Source organism: Corylus avellana, chromosome 9 (assembly GCF_965113065.1).
Source record: "Corylus avellana chromosome 9, dhCorAvel1.hap1.2, whole genome shotgun sequence".
NCBI classification, from domain to species: Eukaryota; Viridiplantae; Streptophyta; class Magnoliopsida; order Fagales; family Betulaceae; genus Corylus; species Corylus avellana.
This window is the reverse complement of record NC_142498.1, coordinates 4,309,972-4,328,380: the sequence shown is the minus strand read 5'-3', so window position 1 is coordinate 4,328,380 and position 18,409 is coordinate 4,309,972. Positions and strand designations below refer to the sequence as shown.

At 33.7% G+C, this 18,409-nt stretch overlaps 1 protein-coding gene and 1 non-coding gene across 2 annotated transcripts; one reads left to right on the top strand and one right to left on the bottom strand.

The window, feature by feature from the left end:
* Positions 1-7,950: 7,950 nt before the first annotated feature.
* LOC132190740 (paramyosin-like protein) lies at positions 7,951-16,541 on the bottom strand. Its single transcript, XM_088510498.1, has 10 exons — positions 16,293-16,541; positions 16,018-16,180; positions 15,219-15,332; positions 13,347-13,526; positions 12,562-12,641; positions 11,192-11,231; positions 10,937-11,044; positions 9,752-9,832; positions 8,947-9,069; positions 7,951-8,301 (listed from the first exon to the last, which is right to left on the bottom strand). Exons 1-10 carry the CDS (start codon positions 16,502-16,504, stop codon positions 8,254-8,256), a joined length of 1,149 nt encoding a protein of 382 aa, XP_088366624.1. The 5' UTR covers positions 16,505-16,541; the 3' UTR covers positions 7,951-8,253.
* Positions 16,542-18,157: 1,616 nt separating this feature from the next.
* Positions 18,158-18,313, top strand: LOC132191187 (5.8S ribosomal RNA). Its single transcript, XR_009441216.1, has one exon. It is a non-coding gene; the product is annotated as a 5.8S ribosomal RNA (ribosomal RNA).
* The last annotated feature ends 96 nt before the right edge of the window (positions 18,314-18,409 follow it).

Below are 18,409 nucleotides of genomic sequence, written 5' to 3'. Positions count from 1 at the left end.
ATTGTCAATCTGATTCTACACGTGAAGAGAAATTCTAAAGTATTAATTAACGGTGATTTAACTGTTATTTTGTTTTTTTTTTAATAAATTATCACTTATCCGAAAAGAAAGAAATAAAAAGTGGTCGGTTGTTTACTATATATAGTAGATCATTTAATTTAATGTATAATTAAATTTGGTAGGGCTAGAAGTATAATGAAGCATATATGATCCCATATTAGATGCCTTGTATTAGAATGCCAACAAGTACTCCAAAATATGTTGGCTTTCTGGGTCCTCCCCCCAATATTGCAGATTAAATTAATTATAACAACTCATCATATGCATTTAATTAATCAGTTTATGCTTGTGCTCTCTTAATTAATTAATTCAAATATACTGGTTTATATTTTATACCTTTGAAAACGCTGGGGCTTTCGTAGGTACTTTATATATATACCAAAATACCTTAATTCTTACTTGCACACCAAAAAAAAATGCAACGGTTCTTTCTAGTGTTCTCTTGATCCTACGTACATGGATATTGTTTTCTATAAAAAACAAAAAAAAAAAAAATTTACCCCACTAGTACCCCATCAGGTAAAGAAAAGCAGAAACAACCAGGAAAATAATAAAAGACACATGGAGAACCGTAGCATTATTCCTAAAATAAAATAAAATAAAATAAAGTATTATTGTTTATGTTTCGTTTCTCTTGAGCAGTACAAGTACTTTTTTAGGTTCCCAAGCATCTCGAATGGCTTACTAAAATAAAGAATTAAATTAAAAATAATAATAATAATAATAATAATAATAATAATAATAAATAAACAAAATCTATATCTCAAGAGTTCTCTCTTTTTGTCTTTTCTCTCTGAGCCCCTTTTCATCCTTTTGTTGTTATATATCATGCAAAGTCTTGTTTCTTTATTTCTTTCTACCATGGTTTTGCAATTAATTAATTAATTAATTGATAGTGATCTAGAATTTGGACAAGACTATATATGAAGGACAAAATAATTAAATATATTAATTTTTTTATGAGTTTGAATATTAATTTAAGATAATTGATGATGCAATGTATGTAAATAATAATTAGATGCCATAATTATTTGTAAGGCAAGCGACGTTTGATAAGGAAATAAATTAGTAAATAATTTACACAAAAATCAACATTTATACACGAAATGACATCAACAAAGTAGCTAGAAACTACAAGAAAAATACAGAGAATAAATAGATAAATAAATAAATAAAAATGACACGTGTGAAAAAGAAATGAAGATATGGAATCGCAGACAAGAAAGTCAGAGCAAAGGTAAAGAAAGACATCATTGCAAGTTGCAACCATGTCTAGGGTTTCTTAACCCTAGCTAACACCTTTTTCATTACATGTCAAAAAAAAACACATATCCAACGAATATCTGCACCCCAATACAAATTTCAGGAATAATTACAGCAAACAAACAACATCATATGATGTATATATGTATGTGTATATATATATATAATGTCATCATCATCATCAACACAGCATGTAAGTACTTCTTGTTGCATAACAGGGAACTATATTAAAAGGACAACACGTTCTCTTTTAAAAATTTCCAAATTTCAACAAGTTTATTATATATATATATATATATATATAGGTTCATTTCAAAAGAAAAGCACAACACTAGACTCTTATTTTTATTTAATATTTTGATTCAATATTTTGAAAACAGCTTGTACATATAATATAGTATACATAATTATTATATATAAAACTAAAAAGAAGATTTTGGGGGAATAAATATATGTACACATTATATACATTTATTTATTTTAAAGTATGTTTAATTTGCCTGCATTAACAATTCTAGAAATGAACATCCCCATTAATGTCATTTATCAATCTTGACTCCTTGAGTTTTTTTTTTTTCTCTGAATTTTAAATAAGAGTATTTCCTTACCAATCAAATTCTTGCTATAATAAGAATGTGTTGATCAAATTAGAAATTTAGATTAAAATATTAGTTATTAAACTATATATATTAAAACCATTATGTCATTCCATTCATCACTGAAAAATATTTTGAACAAAGCGTTCAATCATTACAATATCATAACACACTGAGTGGCTTCCTCTATATGGATCACTTCTTCTATAGCGGAGAGTGTACTCTTTGCTAACTTATGAGCTGCTTCGTTTACTTCCTGTTAGACATGATATAACTATTGCCCTTAAAGCAACAATAGATTCAGCAACAACTAGACCAGTAATATTAGCTACACCTCACCTGTAGAATCAATTACGATCACTCCTATGCCCATCATATCTCCTTAGTATGTATATTTACTGCAACATCCTAATTTACTTTCACTAGTCCATCTAAAGGAGCCTTCCAATAATGACAAACCATTGTTCCTCTTACTTCCTTCTCTTGCATGTTTACTTGTGCATCTTTGTATTCTTGAACTCAATAGCCTTTTGTACATGTAGGGTTTCCCAACAACGACCCCCCAAGGAGCCTTCTAGTAATGGCAAACCACTATTTCTCTAACTTAGGAGCCTTCTAGTAATGGCAAACCACTGTTTCTCTGACTTCCCTGACTTCCTTCTCTTTTAACTTTACTTGTGCATTTTTGTATTCTTGAATGGACTCGATAGCCTTTCGTACAAGTAGGGTAGGATGATCGACCCCCCCCCCCCCCCCCCCCCAATGATCAAAGAATTTCTTCTTAAATTAAAATATTTAAGTTAGAACTAAGTATGCCTATGTTCATGCAAAATTTTGTTTCATATTTTCAAAACAATAACACTAACTAGCAACTCAAAGCACAAAACACTTATAAAGACATAACACAATTTTTACTCTTAAGTTATTCTAAATACTATTCTCAGATCTTACTATTAGAGTATATTTGCATTACCCTAAAGTTAGGGATTTGATGAGGATTGTCTTACCATTGATAAAGATTAGATCAGTCAAACTTTAAGGATTTGATGAGATTGAATCACCATAAATTAAAGAATTTTACTAGGATTATATTTCATCTATAAGCTTTATAAATATAGCCTTTTGTAATGTAAACTCATAAAAGTAAATAAGAGCAAAGTGTAGTCATTTGAGCTTTATCATGTGGACGTAGTTTATAGATTAAACCATGTAAAATTCTTGTGTCTTTATTCTCTTTTATTTATTTTCGCTATTGTTAATTATCTTAGCCATTTCTTATCTCTCATCTTGGCCATTTATTGGCCCATGTTTTGGCTTTTGTGATATTGTTTAAAACTCATGCCTATTTAAGGCCCATAGTTGGCCTCATGAATACAACAAGTTTTCGGCCTCTGCCACCGCCCTGCCATCTCCAAGAAAAATAAATCTTTTCAAACTAAGTTTTAAGAAACATTTTGCTTTGAGTTTGATGGGATGTTAGAGTATATTTAGATTACCCTAAACTTAGAGATTTGATGAGAATTGTATTACCTTCCTAAATTAAGAGATCTTATTAGGATTATATTTCATCGGTAAGCTTTGTAAATAGAGCCTTTTATATTGTAAACTCATCAAGTGAATAAAAGCAAAATGTAGTCTTTTGAACTTTATTACTTGGACATTGGTCATAAACCGAACCAACTATTGGGCTAATGGGCACCCCTTAAAATTTTGTTTGTTTTTTAATAAAAGTTGATCTAAGGGTTGATGTGCACTGTCACATCAACTCAATAGTATGAGATTAAGATAGAAGATAAATATGTAGTATTGCTATTTCACCTTTATATCACATAACATTTTTTCTAATTAAAAAAAAGTAGTCTTAAAACACATTAACAAACTCCAAAAATTAAATTTGTCAAGTGAACATTGTATATAATATATAATATCTAAATAATTCATATATTTTGGGTTGGCAATGAAAATAAAACTTGGACAAGTCCCTCCAAAAAATGATTTGGCTTCTTCCCATCAAAATTTCTGGCTCTCTCTCTCTCTCTCTCTGTCTATCTGTGGTGTCAGTTGCGTGTACTTAATTACAAGTTGCATCAAATCCAATCCAATAAAGTACAAAGAAAATCTCTCAGCTAAAATACAAACGGAGCTCTGTCCACATATGAATCTCCATGAAACAGACATTCTTTTGTTTCTTCTGTGTCTCTATACTTGTTTTATGTGGTCGTACCAGACAAAAAAAATTAAAAAAATAAATAAAGAAAATTGAATTTAATTAAAATAAACATATCTTTTTATGTTCCTGTACATTGTTTGTCAGCTAAAGGAAATGGAGACAAGGAAAACTCCAATTCTCTCTATTTTCCCGGCGATCAAATAAATTACTAGTTTTGCAAATTCAAAATTTAAATGGGGCCCTTTCTTAATTATTGTAAAAGTAAAAAAAAAAAAAAAAAAAAAATTTAAATGGGGCCCTTTCTTGGCCCAATCATTGAGGAATATATGCTCTCAATTTCAAGTGAAATAGAAATAATTTATCTCATAGTTTGATTTAGATTTTACATATTTAATGGTAAATGAGTCAATACTATATACTACATCAAGAGAAATGTTACAGTTTTTTTTTGTGTTCTCCTCATCCTATGTGGATATTCTTTTCTAAAAAACATATGAGGGATCGGTGTGGTAAATTTTTTTATTTTATTTTATTTTTTATGTTGTTTTAGAAAACAATATCTACGTAGGATCATGAGAACACCAAGAAAACACCAAGAGGAATCGTAACATTTTTCTCACACCAATACCCTCATCATTATTTCTCTGTGATGACGTAACAATGCCAATTATTTACCTTTAGATCAACCATTGTTAAGGAAATAAATAAATAAAAGTGTAGATTGACACTCTCATATCATAATAATAGATACTTGTAAGATAAAATTTTTTTGGAGATCACCTTATGGCTTGGAGGGGCCGTGGGTGGTTCCATCCCTGCTGACATGGTAGTGTCAATCTACCTATGAATCAATTATTGTTAAAAAATATAATAATAATCAAGAGTAGATTGACACCGTCATTTCAACGAAATGAGATATTTGTTACGATTTGTTAACCGTAAAATAGATATAGATGATTCCAATCAGTGAGGCTTAGAAATGCAGTTTTTTTTTTTTTTTTTTTTTTTGACAACTTAAGAAAAAGATCATAATCGATATAAATGAAAATGGAAACTGAAAAGGAGAGAGAGAGAGGATATGAACTCAATCATGGAGTATAAAAATATCTTTTATTGGAGACAAAGATGCATGAAAATTGAGTATGGCCCACCCAAACTTGTCTTTAGGAAGAAATCCATGGCCATGGGGCTTTTTTTTTTCCTAATCGATGGCCATGGGGCATTTGCATCAACATGAATGTGGATGGGTGCTGTTGTTTCATTAGTGCTGAGGCCAAAGCATTGTCACCTGCTCTCTCCCTTTCAAAATAGGATAAATTATTGCTTTTTATCTTACTACATATAATGAAGACAAATTGTGATAAGACTTGTCCCATCAAAATTGATGAAGCTTCCCTCTTTTCTTTTCTCTTTGAATATGACCATCACTTCTCAATCACTTATAGCATACTTCCAAATTCCCATACTTCCAATCTTTCTTGATTGATATCATTCTCGGAGGCCTAATTTGAGTTATATAGGTCAATCTAGTATACGATAGGTTTAAGGGTCTAACTTTTCGTGTTTCATTAACTCTAAAGGCTGTACTTTAACATTTGGCATCAAAGCAGACACCATGTCACGAGTTTGAATATAGGAGGAGACGGCCTATGAAAAAGGCTATTTGGTGTCTTAGTGAAACCACCTTGAAAGTAAAAAAGGTTACTAGATTCAGAATGAAAGCCACCATAAACAAGCCGCTGTGAACGTTGGCACAAAAGCGGAGTATATGTAGTAGATTGAGTTTGCTTAGTATGGAATAAGTTTAAGGACTTGATTTTATGCATTCCATTAGCTCAAGAGCTTTTGGCGTATAAGTTAGGTGCCTAACATTGTTATGAACTTGGTAGCTCTGGGGCTTTTGACGTATTGATTAGGTACCTAATATTTGGACATTTGGTATTAAAGTAGGCACCACGTCATGTTTTCAAATCTCGGAAGGGGCAATCTATAAAAAGGCTACTTAGTGCCTGAGTGAAGCCGCCACAAAAGTACCAGATTCACAGTAAAAACCGTCATAGAATGAGTAGCCATGAACATCATTAAAGAAATGTGGTGAATTGCTATAATCCTAGTGGGCCCAATTTGGAGTACAAGCGCTAGACTAGGCTAGCCTAGTTAGCTCTGGAGCTTTTGGCATATTGGGGAAGTACACCTAACAGTGGCACTTCTCGCTCTTTCTGGTCTATCATCTCTCCCATTGCATCCTATATATATATATATATATATATATATATATATATATATATATATAAGAGGATTTAATAAAGAGGAGAGTCTAACATTGCAACATGTGGCGTTTTAATTTTGCTGACAATTGAGAAGTATCACTTTTCAGTATAAAACGCGCGTTTAAGTTAACCACTGAAACGTTGCATACAATACATCAAATAATCCTTACATTTTTCTTCCCACATACTTCAAACTCCGCAAATAGCAAATAAAAATTCTCATTATCTCTCTATTCTTCTGTTCTTCCTCACCACCCTCTACGCTGAGTAAGTCTTCAGTGTTTAAGACTTCTTTTTTAAATTCATTTTGTGTTGTGTTTATTGCAAATTATTTTGTAAGTCAAGGTTTTAAACACAAACGCATAATAAAACACAACAAATCATCACCCTTTTTCATAATAATGATGAAAGCCTGCTCAAATTGGTTTACAAACAACAGCAAGCTACTAAACAATAGAAATTGAGAAACAAAAAGTTTCAAGAACAAATTTACATTAATTGATATGGTTCAATGATGTTTTAAAATGCACTCCTATTTTTCTTTTTTGGTTGAATTGGAATTCAAACAGATGTCAGTTTTCTGTTTTTAGGTACATAAACATCATGCTTATAAACTTGATAAATTGTCGGTTGCATTTTGATCAAATAACTCAAATTTTTCTTTATCGAGAAAATTACAGTTTACCCCCTCAAAGTTGACAACGTTTTTCAATTCGAATACCAAAGTTTCAAATTTTGCAATCCACCCCCCCAAAGTTTCAAATTTTTGCAATTTGGCCAATTGTATCCAAAACTTTCCATATTGCCTCTATTTTTTTTTTAAAAAAAAAAAAAATTCAGGGCTGCCACAATCACCCCTTTGGCCATCTGGCCATTTTTGCACCCCCAAATTTTTTTTTTTTTTTCATAAAAAATAAAATTTATGGGCAATATGAAAATTTTGGGATAATATTGGTCGAATTAAAAAAATTGGAACTTCGTGAGGGTGAATTGCAAAAATTGAAACTCAAGTGTTCGAATTGAAACACTGTTAACTTTAGGAGAGTAAACTGTAATTTTCCCTTCTTTATCTAATTTGTAAATTATCTATTACTTTTTACATATATGTGCTTTTGTCAGTTTGTGCAAATATCTAATTTGCAATCACCCGCACATGTCGCGGGTTATAGGCTAGCACTCCTAATGAGAGTATGTACGAAATAAGAGCTATGAGAGAGAGGAGCATGTAAAAAATAGTAATGAACAAGTTTTGGGTGGCTCAGTGAGCAAATGGTTTAAAAAACATCAAATAAGAGCTCCTTCATTCTTTGTTTAAAGAGCTTCATTTTGGTCGCTAATTAAGAGTAATTTTAAAAGTCTCTTTTATGCCCCTCCAAAAATGATGTAGCTCTTACAATTACCATTTGGTCAAAATTTAATATTGGTCAATCATAAGCTCAATAGTGATTTTAAAAGCCACATCATTCTTGGAGGGACACAAGGGGGACTTCTAGCGTTACTCCGTTAATCAGAGCGCAATAAGCAGTCGCATATACATGTGTAGATATAAACAAAATGTAAGGCTGCTGAATTGTCTGTGTAAAGAGGGATGGGAAGAATCTTACTCTATATTCAGGAATAATTGTGATCAGTACGGGGAAAAGTTGAATTGCTGAACTAAGCTTTCGTTTTTACAATTTATTTATTTCTGAGTAAGCAGTAGAAATATTATGCCCTAATAAATAATATAGCCAACTTCAGAAATAAAGGTAAAACTACAGAGCTACAAAGTGCCAAAATAAAAAAATAAAAAAAATAAAAAGATTGAGAGGCAATACCAATTACTAGATCTCTTTCTTGATTCAGTAGGTAAGCACTCAAATCAATTGCATGCTGACACCTGGAAGTAATGTTTCTAGATAGAACTTTGGCACCGAAGTTTCTCATTCCTTGCACATTCCTCCTGGAAATTCAAAGATTTGATTAAGTCATGCCAGTGAATCAGTGATCTCAGAGTGATTACAAACAATAGTAGATAGAGTAGGACAATTAAAATAGGCCCCAACCAGAATACTAACAAATAGTATCGGATCTAAACTAGTAGGGGCGGAACCAAAATTTTGGGTTATGGGGGACAAAACTAAACACCCCCTCAAGCTCCAACGTGGTTCTGTCTTGGAAACTAGTGAAGGTACTAATGGTGACAAAACAATAGTACATAACTATTAACATCTAACCCGGAGCTAATGAAGTATTGTTATAGGTCAATTCACAGAAATTCAGTTATAAATTATGGGCCATGCTATATGAAGAAACCTTCTGTTTAACCAAACAATTGTTTTTGTGATATATTTTCAACAGAATTGCAAGAGAAGTCAAGTATAACGATTAACGATGCGTCCCTGTAAGGTCTCAAAATACTGGGTCTTGGGTTCTTTAGTATTAATAGTAACCTGTAGAGTTACTTTTTCACCAGCTCCTTCCAAATCAACACCAGGAAAAGAAAAAGAAAAGAACAAAAGAACAAAAGTTTCTTCAACCTATCATAACTGTTTGATGTTGCCAATAGAATAAGGACTAATTGCTGCATATTTATTAGACTGCTTGCCTGAAAAGATTTTAAGAGCGTGTAGCAACGTCTTTGCTCTGCAAATGCTGCAGCATATCGCTGTTTGAGAGCGTCACAAACCTTCTGCTCTTCTTGAAGCCCAAGTTGCACCTTTCCTTGTTTCTAAAAAATGGATGCATCAGTAAGAACTTCAAATGATCAAAAGCAATTCAATAGAAAAGTATAACATAAATTTGATTTTGATTCTTTTAATTCTTATTATCTGAGTTGTCCTCTAAAGATCACGTTCATCTATATTCAGGCCCAATTAATATCCATCCCCACCCTGCACACCCCCCAACCCCCTCCCTCTTCAAAAAAAAAAAATTCCTCTAACAGCCATTATTTGAGCAACAAATCCTAATTAGAAAGAATTTTTCTCACTAAGATATTTTATTATTAGTTCAAATATATGTCCACTCATGTAATGGAGGTAGAAGAATGTAGTTACAAATTAGACTTCCAGGAAAAGAGGAAAGTTAGAGAAAAAAATATATACAACATCTCTAGAGACAGAAATAAGTTTTTATTTTTTTATTTTATTTTATTTTATTTTTTTAAGATTTGGCAAAAACAAAGAAACAATCCTCAAAACTAACCACAGAAATAATACATCAATCTGAAGAAAATTTCTTCTTCATGACAAAGCATAGGAAACTTTTGGTCCGATTGTTTCCTTCGTAGCCCAAACAGAAAATACAAAGACACTTTAATGAGAATTTGGATACTTGACGGCCTACTTGGTCTGTTAATTAAATTATAAAGCAAGTGGTTCCTTCATATCTGCCCAAAATGTGAAAATTACCTGTTGACTGCTCTTCACAATTCCCTCCATGGAATCAATAAGTTTCATGCGACCAGCACTACTAGTAATGGCATCTTGGAACTGTACGGAGTTTCATGTAAAAGGAGACAGTAGTGAGAATTATGCAAGTCACGGAAAGGGCTGCAACCCTTGACACATAATTAAATTACCAAAAAAAGCAGCATACTCCATACCAAGTTCAGGATATTCTAGATAGATGTATCATTTAACTATAAAATATGTTTTGAACCATCTGAGCAGTGTATGTCCGACCTCGTATATGAACATCACGTGTATGATAGAATGTTAGAAGGTGATTGGAAGAACAGGTTTTTGTTGAGTCCACAAAGCAGAACTTATAACAAATGACCCATGCACTAATGTAGCATTGACCACAATTTTATTTTCTTGGACAGCAAATAAGACTATCTATCTCAAGTGTGAAACCCAGCCAAGATTTCACACCAAATATATGGGCAGACAATTATTGGGAGCTTTACAAACCAAATTGGTGGTGTATCATGTAAGGTCTTATGGTTAGTTGCATTCACATCAAATCAAGATATCTGAAATTGCTTAAATTTTAACAAAAATAGGTTCTAACTCTATATAGTATAAATATATCTCAAATGATATTAGTAAATTTATTTTATTATTATTTTTTATACGCAATCAAGCGCATTATATAAAAAAGCGTAAGGTCAAACAATATTAGTAAATTACATGTCAGTAAGTCGATTTTTTTTTTTTTTTTGAATAATAATTTATTAGATGAAGAGGCAAAACCCTTGTACACGAAAAGTATACAACTTATACAAGAGATACAACCACCCTAATGATGAAGTCCAAATCTTGTTTCCCTAGCTAGAACACAAACACTTTTTTTTTTGGCCCCTAGTCCGACCTGCACATTTCAACAACATTGATCTGGGGTCATACAGTCCCATTGCTGGTCAAGTGACATAATCTTGTAATCCAACTCAAATGTAGAAAGTAGGCACACAAATGCCATTAAAAGTATGCCTAAGCGCACCTAAAGCGCAAAATGTCAGAAGAAAAGAGCAAATTTGAACAAGTACTCACCTAAAACAACCATTCAATTTTGTTCATGAAGCAATATATATATATATAGAGAGAGAGAGAGAGAGAGAGAGCATATTTTCCTGTGTCTTATTTGATCCATACCTGTGAACTTATTGAATTCAATAAGGATATTTCCTTTAGCATCAATTCTTTTATCTCCAAAAGGGCATTATAGGTGCCATAATATTTACGAGTTTGTCGATGTTTTTCCTACACATTAAAAAAAATTCAATTCTAAAGTTCTATAAGAGATAATGAGAACATATATGATAATACATATTCAGGGAAAAAAGAGAGAGAGAGAGAGAGAGAGAGAGAGAGAGAGAAGTCCAATTAAAAAAAAAAAAAATCTTAAACCTGGATATGGACATACAGTTCAGAAAATCGGCGTTCATACCTGAAATATATTCATCAAGAAAGTAAGCAGAATATAAAAAAAGTGATTATTTTAAAACATTTTGTCTATAACATGAGATATGAGAGTCTGAAAAAGTGGCTAACATAAAATCTGATACAGATAAGTGATGTGAATAATTAGATTTGCAGTACTTGAAGGACCTATTACAATAATACGAACATGTTCAGAAATACGTGCAACCAAAATGACGATGGTAAGATGGATGAGTGGCAGTGCAAGAAAGGACAGAATAAGAAACAGAGACATTTATCATAAGTAACAGGGTCTCCAATAAGGGGAAAACAAGGTAAAGTTGACTTGGATGATTTTGTGTTGTTTGGCGGAAAGTAATAAAAGCACCAAGCCATTATGGATTTTTTTTTTTTAAAAAAAAAAATCCAAATTGAGAATCAATAGGAAAGGTGTCACTAGAAGTTGAAATCGCATCAAGCCATTATGGATTTTTTTTAAAAAAAAAAAATCCAAATCGAGAAACAAGCGGAAAGGTGTCACTAGAAGTTGAAATCACGGCTTCCTTATGATGAGTTTAAGAAGCCTCTAAATTTAAAGTCTTTTTCACAGAGGAAATAGCAAAAACATAAGAGAAAAACGGAGAAACATTCATATAAGTGACTTTTTCTGTAAGGAAAGCAGAGTCATCAAGATTGCAACTAGTTGCCATATTTGAATTTACCAAAAATTTCTAGAAACACGAACAATTGAAAATGATTCCATAGACAAGACATGGTTCTCTGAATCCTATAACAAATGATGACCAATATTTACCAACTTCGTTGTTGAGATTAGCTTCCCAACTTTTCAAAAATGTCATCACGATAGAAAATGAATAATGGGCTGAACCCCAAACGATTTATGCTGTGTAAAGATAATACTCATGGCACCCTATTAATGAAAGGCTCCATGATCTACATTGATGAATAATAAGAGAAAAGAAATGTATTTGTTGGGGGGGGGGGGGGGGATGTGTTACCACCACTTTGTTTATTGATGTTAAATGTTTCAACCAATTATTTACATATTTGTCGTCATAATGGCAATGAATTCCAATGCAAGACGACTCCAATCAGTTGGAAGAGAGGATTTTGTGGGTGAAAGCCTCTGCTTTAGTTGAACACTAAAAAACGCTGTTAGTTAAAGGTTCTTAAGTTCATCAGACTCTTAGTAGCATTGAATTAAACCTAATTCTCGCAAATGTCAAACTTGATATAAGTTTGAAACCGCCTCAATGTACAAGAAACCTACAAATTTTAAGGAGTAATAAAATGCTGTAAAGCAAAGCGAAAAGGAAAGTCAGGAAAAAAGAACATACTGGATGAGTTCCGACTGGGATGGCACATCATCGAGCTGCCGCTTTACTGCTAAAATTGCCATACATCTAGCTGCAAGTTCCTGCAAGAAGTATACAGCAGGTATTGTTTACTAGTAATCCATATAAAACAAACTGTCCTTTGTTTTTTGTGCCACAGCAAATTAACATCAGGTGGATTTCTGACAAAAGAGAAGTAGAAGCAAGAGAGTAAAATCTTTTTTTCTTTTTTTCAAAACTCATACATTATAATCATAGAAACTGGCCAGTTACCTCGACTGCCAAAACTATAGAAGGAACAAAAGAATACATAAACAAAATCTAGATGAAAAGCTTAATTTTGATGGTCTAAATTAAGCAGGCAGTCTTCTCTAACAGGACACGATTGTATGGGAAAAACTCACTTTACTAAATACATATTGACAAACAGAATGTTATTAGCAAATGATATGATAAAAAGGAAAATCAAATAGAGGGTGATGCTGGAATTATCATAGAAGATTGCTGGGAAAAGAGAAAATTCCTTAAAAAATTTCAAACTTAAGCAATTTTATAGAAATACTATTATGTAAGTTTCAGATGAGAACAATGCATGCTTATAGGAAAATAAATGAAGCAGCTTGGCTCAATTAGTTCACTTGTATAAAAGATCTATTCTGTAATACCATCAATTTCATGGGATCTCACACATATTGTTTGTGATGATGTTCCAAGTGGATTGTGCCTGAGGTTGTGCCTTAACTTTCATCAACAACAAAAGGATGAGCCCTATTAACTAAACATTTTACCTTTTTAGCTGAATTCAGTTTTTCCAGTGACTCGATAAAGGAATGATTTAGAATATGAGAGATACTCTTGCTATCACAACCATTTGCTATCATTCCCTCCAATTCAATAACATCAGCTTGCAGTTCTGAGCGTTTTGCACTACAAGTAGATTGGAACTCAGATTCTTGCCTTTCCAGATCCTGAACAAAGCTTCCAATAATGAGCATCAACCACCAAATGAAATAAATAAATGAGACAAGCTTAATGAATAAGGATACTAAGTAAGATTACATAAAGAATCTCTCTTGTCAACTGACAAGGTGATTGATACAAAAAACTATCATGTGCAAGTTTTGCTCTTCAAGCTCAAATAGCTACTCCGAGTACCACAACCAACCAATGAGTGCAATTCACACTTCATAAACAGAAATAATGCATGAAGACAACAAAGGTTTCCTAAAGATGATCAAATTCTCATCTATCTATTTTCTGACGAAATAAAATTATCACTTCCCTGATTCATATAATTTTAAAAACAAAATTGTGCCCTGTACTATATACTAATATTGGTGTTGAAAGCCAGTTTAATCCCCTACGAAGGTCACAATAGGTGAAGCAAAGGGGGAAAAGATAGAGTGAACCTTCCCCTTGGATGAACCATTAGAGATGGTTCCAGACCATTTAAAATTTGTTACACAACAAAGTAATAAAAATAATAATCTACCATGTTCTGCTAGTAAGTTAAGATTAATATTTTGGTGGCAACCAGCAGAAGAAGAATGGACCACATAGAGAACATAAAGAGTGAAACACCCAAAAGCTTCAATAGATCAACTTCTAAATTGAATAATTTTCTGAAATATCATGTAATAGTAATACTAGTTCCATTACCTCCTAACTTGTTTCTTAATTTTGCAATGCTTTCAGCATCTTTGATTCTGTATATTTTAATGAACTAAATGAGATGCTATGGTGAAAAATCCCTAATTTCCATCAGAACTCATTGAAACTCTCAAGCTTATGAGACCCAACTCCCTAATGCGTCTACAAGATAATTCTTTTCAAATCTTGAATAGAATTACCCTAATTACATATATACACACATAAAAACATTTTTTTTTTTTAATGACAGAGACCCTCCAAGGCAAGGCCACATCTAGTACCCACTCCTAGCGGCCGAACTCCGGACCTGTGCAAAGCGCCCCCTCCACACGGATCGGGTAAGACTTCGGCTTTGCAAGCGGGAATAGCCCCAATGAATTGTTTGCACTCAAGGAAATTTGAATCTTAGACCTGATGGGGATGCCACCAAGACCGAAAATATGTATATACGAATGTGCATACATATAATTTAGATGCACTACTAGGAGTTCATCATTAAAGGCACCTAATGGTTCTTCAATTAAATCCTTGGATTAAGACAGATCGATCACAATCTTAGTGGCCAAAAATATTTCTTGTGTTCCATCAGACTTCAAGAAACAAGATCTGGTGTTCAGCATTTTATGATAGCATTCATTCCCTTTGTGTTAACTTTGCTGAAAAAATTTGTTATCCTCAGTATGTTAACATATAGGAGAAACTACAAATGCCAACTTGGAGCTCTATAGCAACTCCACCAAGGAAAGCATTCTCCGATTTCATGAGAGAAAGAGAGAGACACAGAGAGAGAGAGAGAGAGAGGAGCAGTCTAATGGGAATTGGGGACCAGGCTTCTTTGCAGTTTGTGGCAGAACTGCACATGGAGCCCAGTTCTTGTGATGGCTTCTTTCAGATGCATGTAAATAGCAAAAATTAAAAATTAATAATCGCATGAACTAAGGTGTATACAAATAGAGTTGACATTGGAGTAAGATCTCTCAATATACTCACAGATCAGAAAGACAGCACACCTTTAACGACTCCATAAGTGACGTCAATTTCTGCAAGGCAATATTAGCACCCTCCTTTTCTATTCTCTCTCGTAAAAGTTTGAGTTCGTTCATAACATTGACCTCTGGTTGATTCTGGAGCACAGCAAAGAAAGAACATGAGAAAAGTAAAAATGCCTAGAGGTAAATCAGACCAACCCAACTACCAAAAATCTATTGTTCAAAAATAATGCCCCTGAAGAACATCAATTAAACAGGAAAGCCAAGAAATCATGTTCCCAGACAATTCAGAAAACCAAAAACACAAACTTGCTACATGAACCTCAACCTGAACTAGCTCTTTACTTCGACAACATAGCACATCTCACTGACCAATTCACCCAATTGCCAACCAACGTCACGGCTGGGAGTGTGGGAGTGGGAGTGTGTTTGGCATTTCTCTTTACAAATAAAAAATAAAAAAATCAAACATCCACATCCCAGAAAAACTTAAGCTTGTGACCTTCAAGTTGCAACTCGATTGAATTAATTTGGTTTCATCAAGTTTTGATTAAAATCCCAAAACCAAATCAACACCCCTTCCCATTTGCGAGAGAAGTGTAAGTGGCAGTGAACTAAACAAATAGAATATGAGAGAAAAAGCTGATTTATGCCAGTTCTCAAATTATGACATTGTAAGCCAGCTCACCTTCTAATCTCTACAGTTCAGAAAACCCTTACGAGCGTCACAACAATTTCTTACAATACTACTTCAAAATCAATCTCCAATTTCAATTACACACACACATTAACTGTAAAACATAGACATGTAGTTAGATACCTCATCATCGCCGATATGATCTTGTACGGTCCGAATACGATTAACAAGCCACTGCACAACAGGGAAAATGGCTTTGCAGTCTAGGCTTTCAACTTGAGAAGCTTCAAGAAGGTGTGGGCAACCGATCAATCTTAGACCTTCTTCAATGCGCTTTTCAACCTCACTGCACTCCATAATACAACAACGTTAACTATCAAAGAGCAAATCGAATTTTGAATTTGATTCGGAAATTATTCAAGTTGTTTATCGCAATCATTTCGGGGAGAGTTACGTGCATTTCCTCCCGGCGTATTAGGATTCCATCGCGAACGACGTCGTTGAGGGCAGCGATGCACCAGGCAAGGCCACCGGACAGCTTGTCGGAGGCAGAAATATCGGGTTTTCGGGCCTCGGCGTAACCGACTGAGAGAAGGAGATCCAAAATCGGGCCGACAGAACTCGGTGACTCGGACTCGGCCTGGGAGTGAGACTCGGGCCACTCGGCCATGTCGTTTTGATTCGCTCAGCGAGCGAGTTTCGAGTTCAAATAAAGAGAGCGAGTAGCGACGATTCTTTTTAAAAAAAAAATAAATTAATTAAATTAAGGATGCTTTGTTAAAAACAACGCAAAAAATAGGATAACCTTTCCCTAATTCAATTTTATTAAATTTATAATTCTTACATGTATTTTTAACGAGAAATATTAAATAAATTTACAATTTCACTATCATGTCATCCAGATGTATTGACAAGTGTATAACAGTCTACTAAATAACATTACTCACCACACAAGTATTTAACAAATATCCTACAGACTCAATGCGGGTAGATTTAGAAGTTATTAGATATTTTATTTAAACAATGGCCAATCCAAGGACTATTAGACCATGCCACCCTGCCACATCAACTTTGTAGGATATTTATGAGAAGGAAAAAAAAAAATTGCATAATATTTGTGCAGTATACAATATTTCCCTTTTAAATTACTCACTTTTAACAGAGTAGTGCTATATACCACATTTTTATTTCACAATATTAATTTGACAGTTTCAACAAATCTTCAAAACTGTCAAATTAACAGTCTAACACTCGCATTCACTTCGGAATTTGAATTTTGTATATTTGTCTAATATCATATTAATTAAATAGAAAATCACAGTGAATGTCTCTGTCCCTCACAAGGCATATTACTATTTATAAGATCAATTATACCATTCTACAATAGGGATACCTCATAGGAACAACTATAATAGGATTGCTTTATTGAGACACCTCATACATCTAGAATAGGGATATTTGTTCCTTTCCTACAGATAAAGTCCTAGGAGTTCTTTTCTGTTAAGCTGTCATCTCATTACCCCATACACAAGTTATGATGCCAAAATCATTCAATGGTTTTTTTTGAATAGATCTTTGGATATTAACTCAATTAACAGAAATCATCTTTTGCAGCATGGTTTGCCTATTGTTAAGTGCTTAAAATTTTGGAGCACACTAGGAGTCATGTATATTCTTGGGTATCTGTCAAAAGAAAGTATGTGTGTCATGTTGTGTTACACATCTATTGTCTTGTAGTTGCAAGAATTTCTACATGTCTTACATTTAGATGCTTTAAAGTTTAACATAGAGTGCTAAGGGAACAGCCAGACTGGAGTTTCCCTGCATGTGTTTTCATTAAAACGACATCAGAATATAATTAAGCATAACCATGTGCATGTTCTCCCTCATGCTTGTGGTTGTACCATTATGTTAACACATTTTTACAAACTTTTACAAGTGATTTGCACATATACTTGGGGTTGTTTGTACTGTTATGGCGAGCTACACTTTTGCCGTGGATCATATTTTCAGGTTCAACTAGCAAATCAGAACCAACTTGGTGATCACTATTCCTCCAAACATCCAAAGGAACAGCCTCCAACAGACTCAAGTTGATTTTATCTCTTGTTGGTAAAAAAAAGAAGTGCAGAACTAAGGAGAAACAAAAAAGGATACTCACCGAGTATGCTTCTAGAACTTGTGTGTTATATGCCCGATGAATCTCGTAAGCTCCTCATCTGTTTTAGCGAACAACTATATATATTTTTTTATAGTCAAATGAATTTGTTTTTTGGAGATTATGTTTTTTTGGCTGGAGGCAAATCTTGTACAAAACCACGACGACTCTCGGCAACGGATATCTTGGCTCTCACATCGATGAAGGACGTAGCAAAATGCGATACTTGGTGTGAATTGCAAAATCCAGCGAATCATCGAGTCTTCGAACGCAAGTTGCGCCCGAAGCCATCTGGTCAATGGCACATCTGCCTGGGCGTCACGCATCCTTGCCCCCAACCCCATCGCCTCTCCAAGAGACGAGGGTGGTCTGCGGGGCGAACATTGGCCTCCCATGAGCTTTCGCTCACGAGGGTAG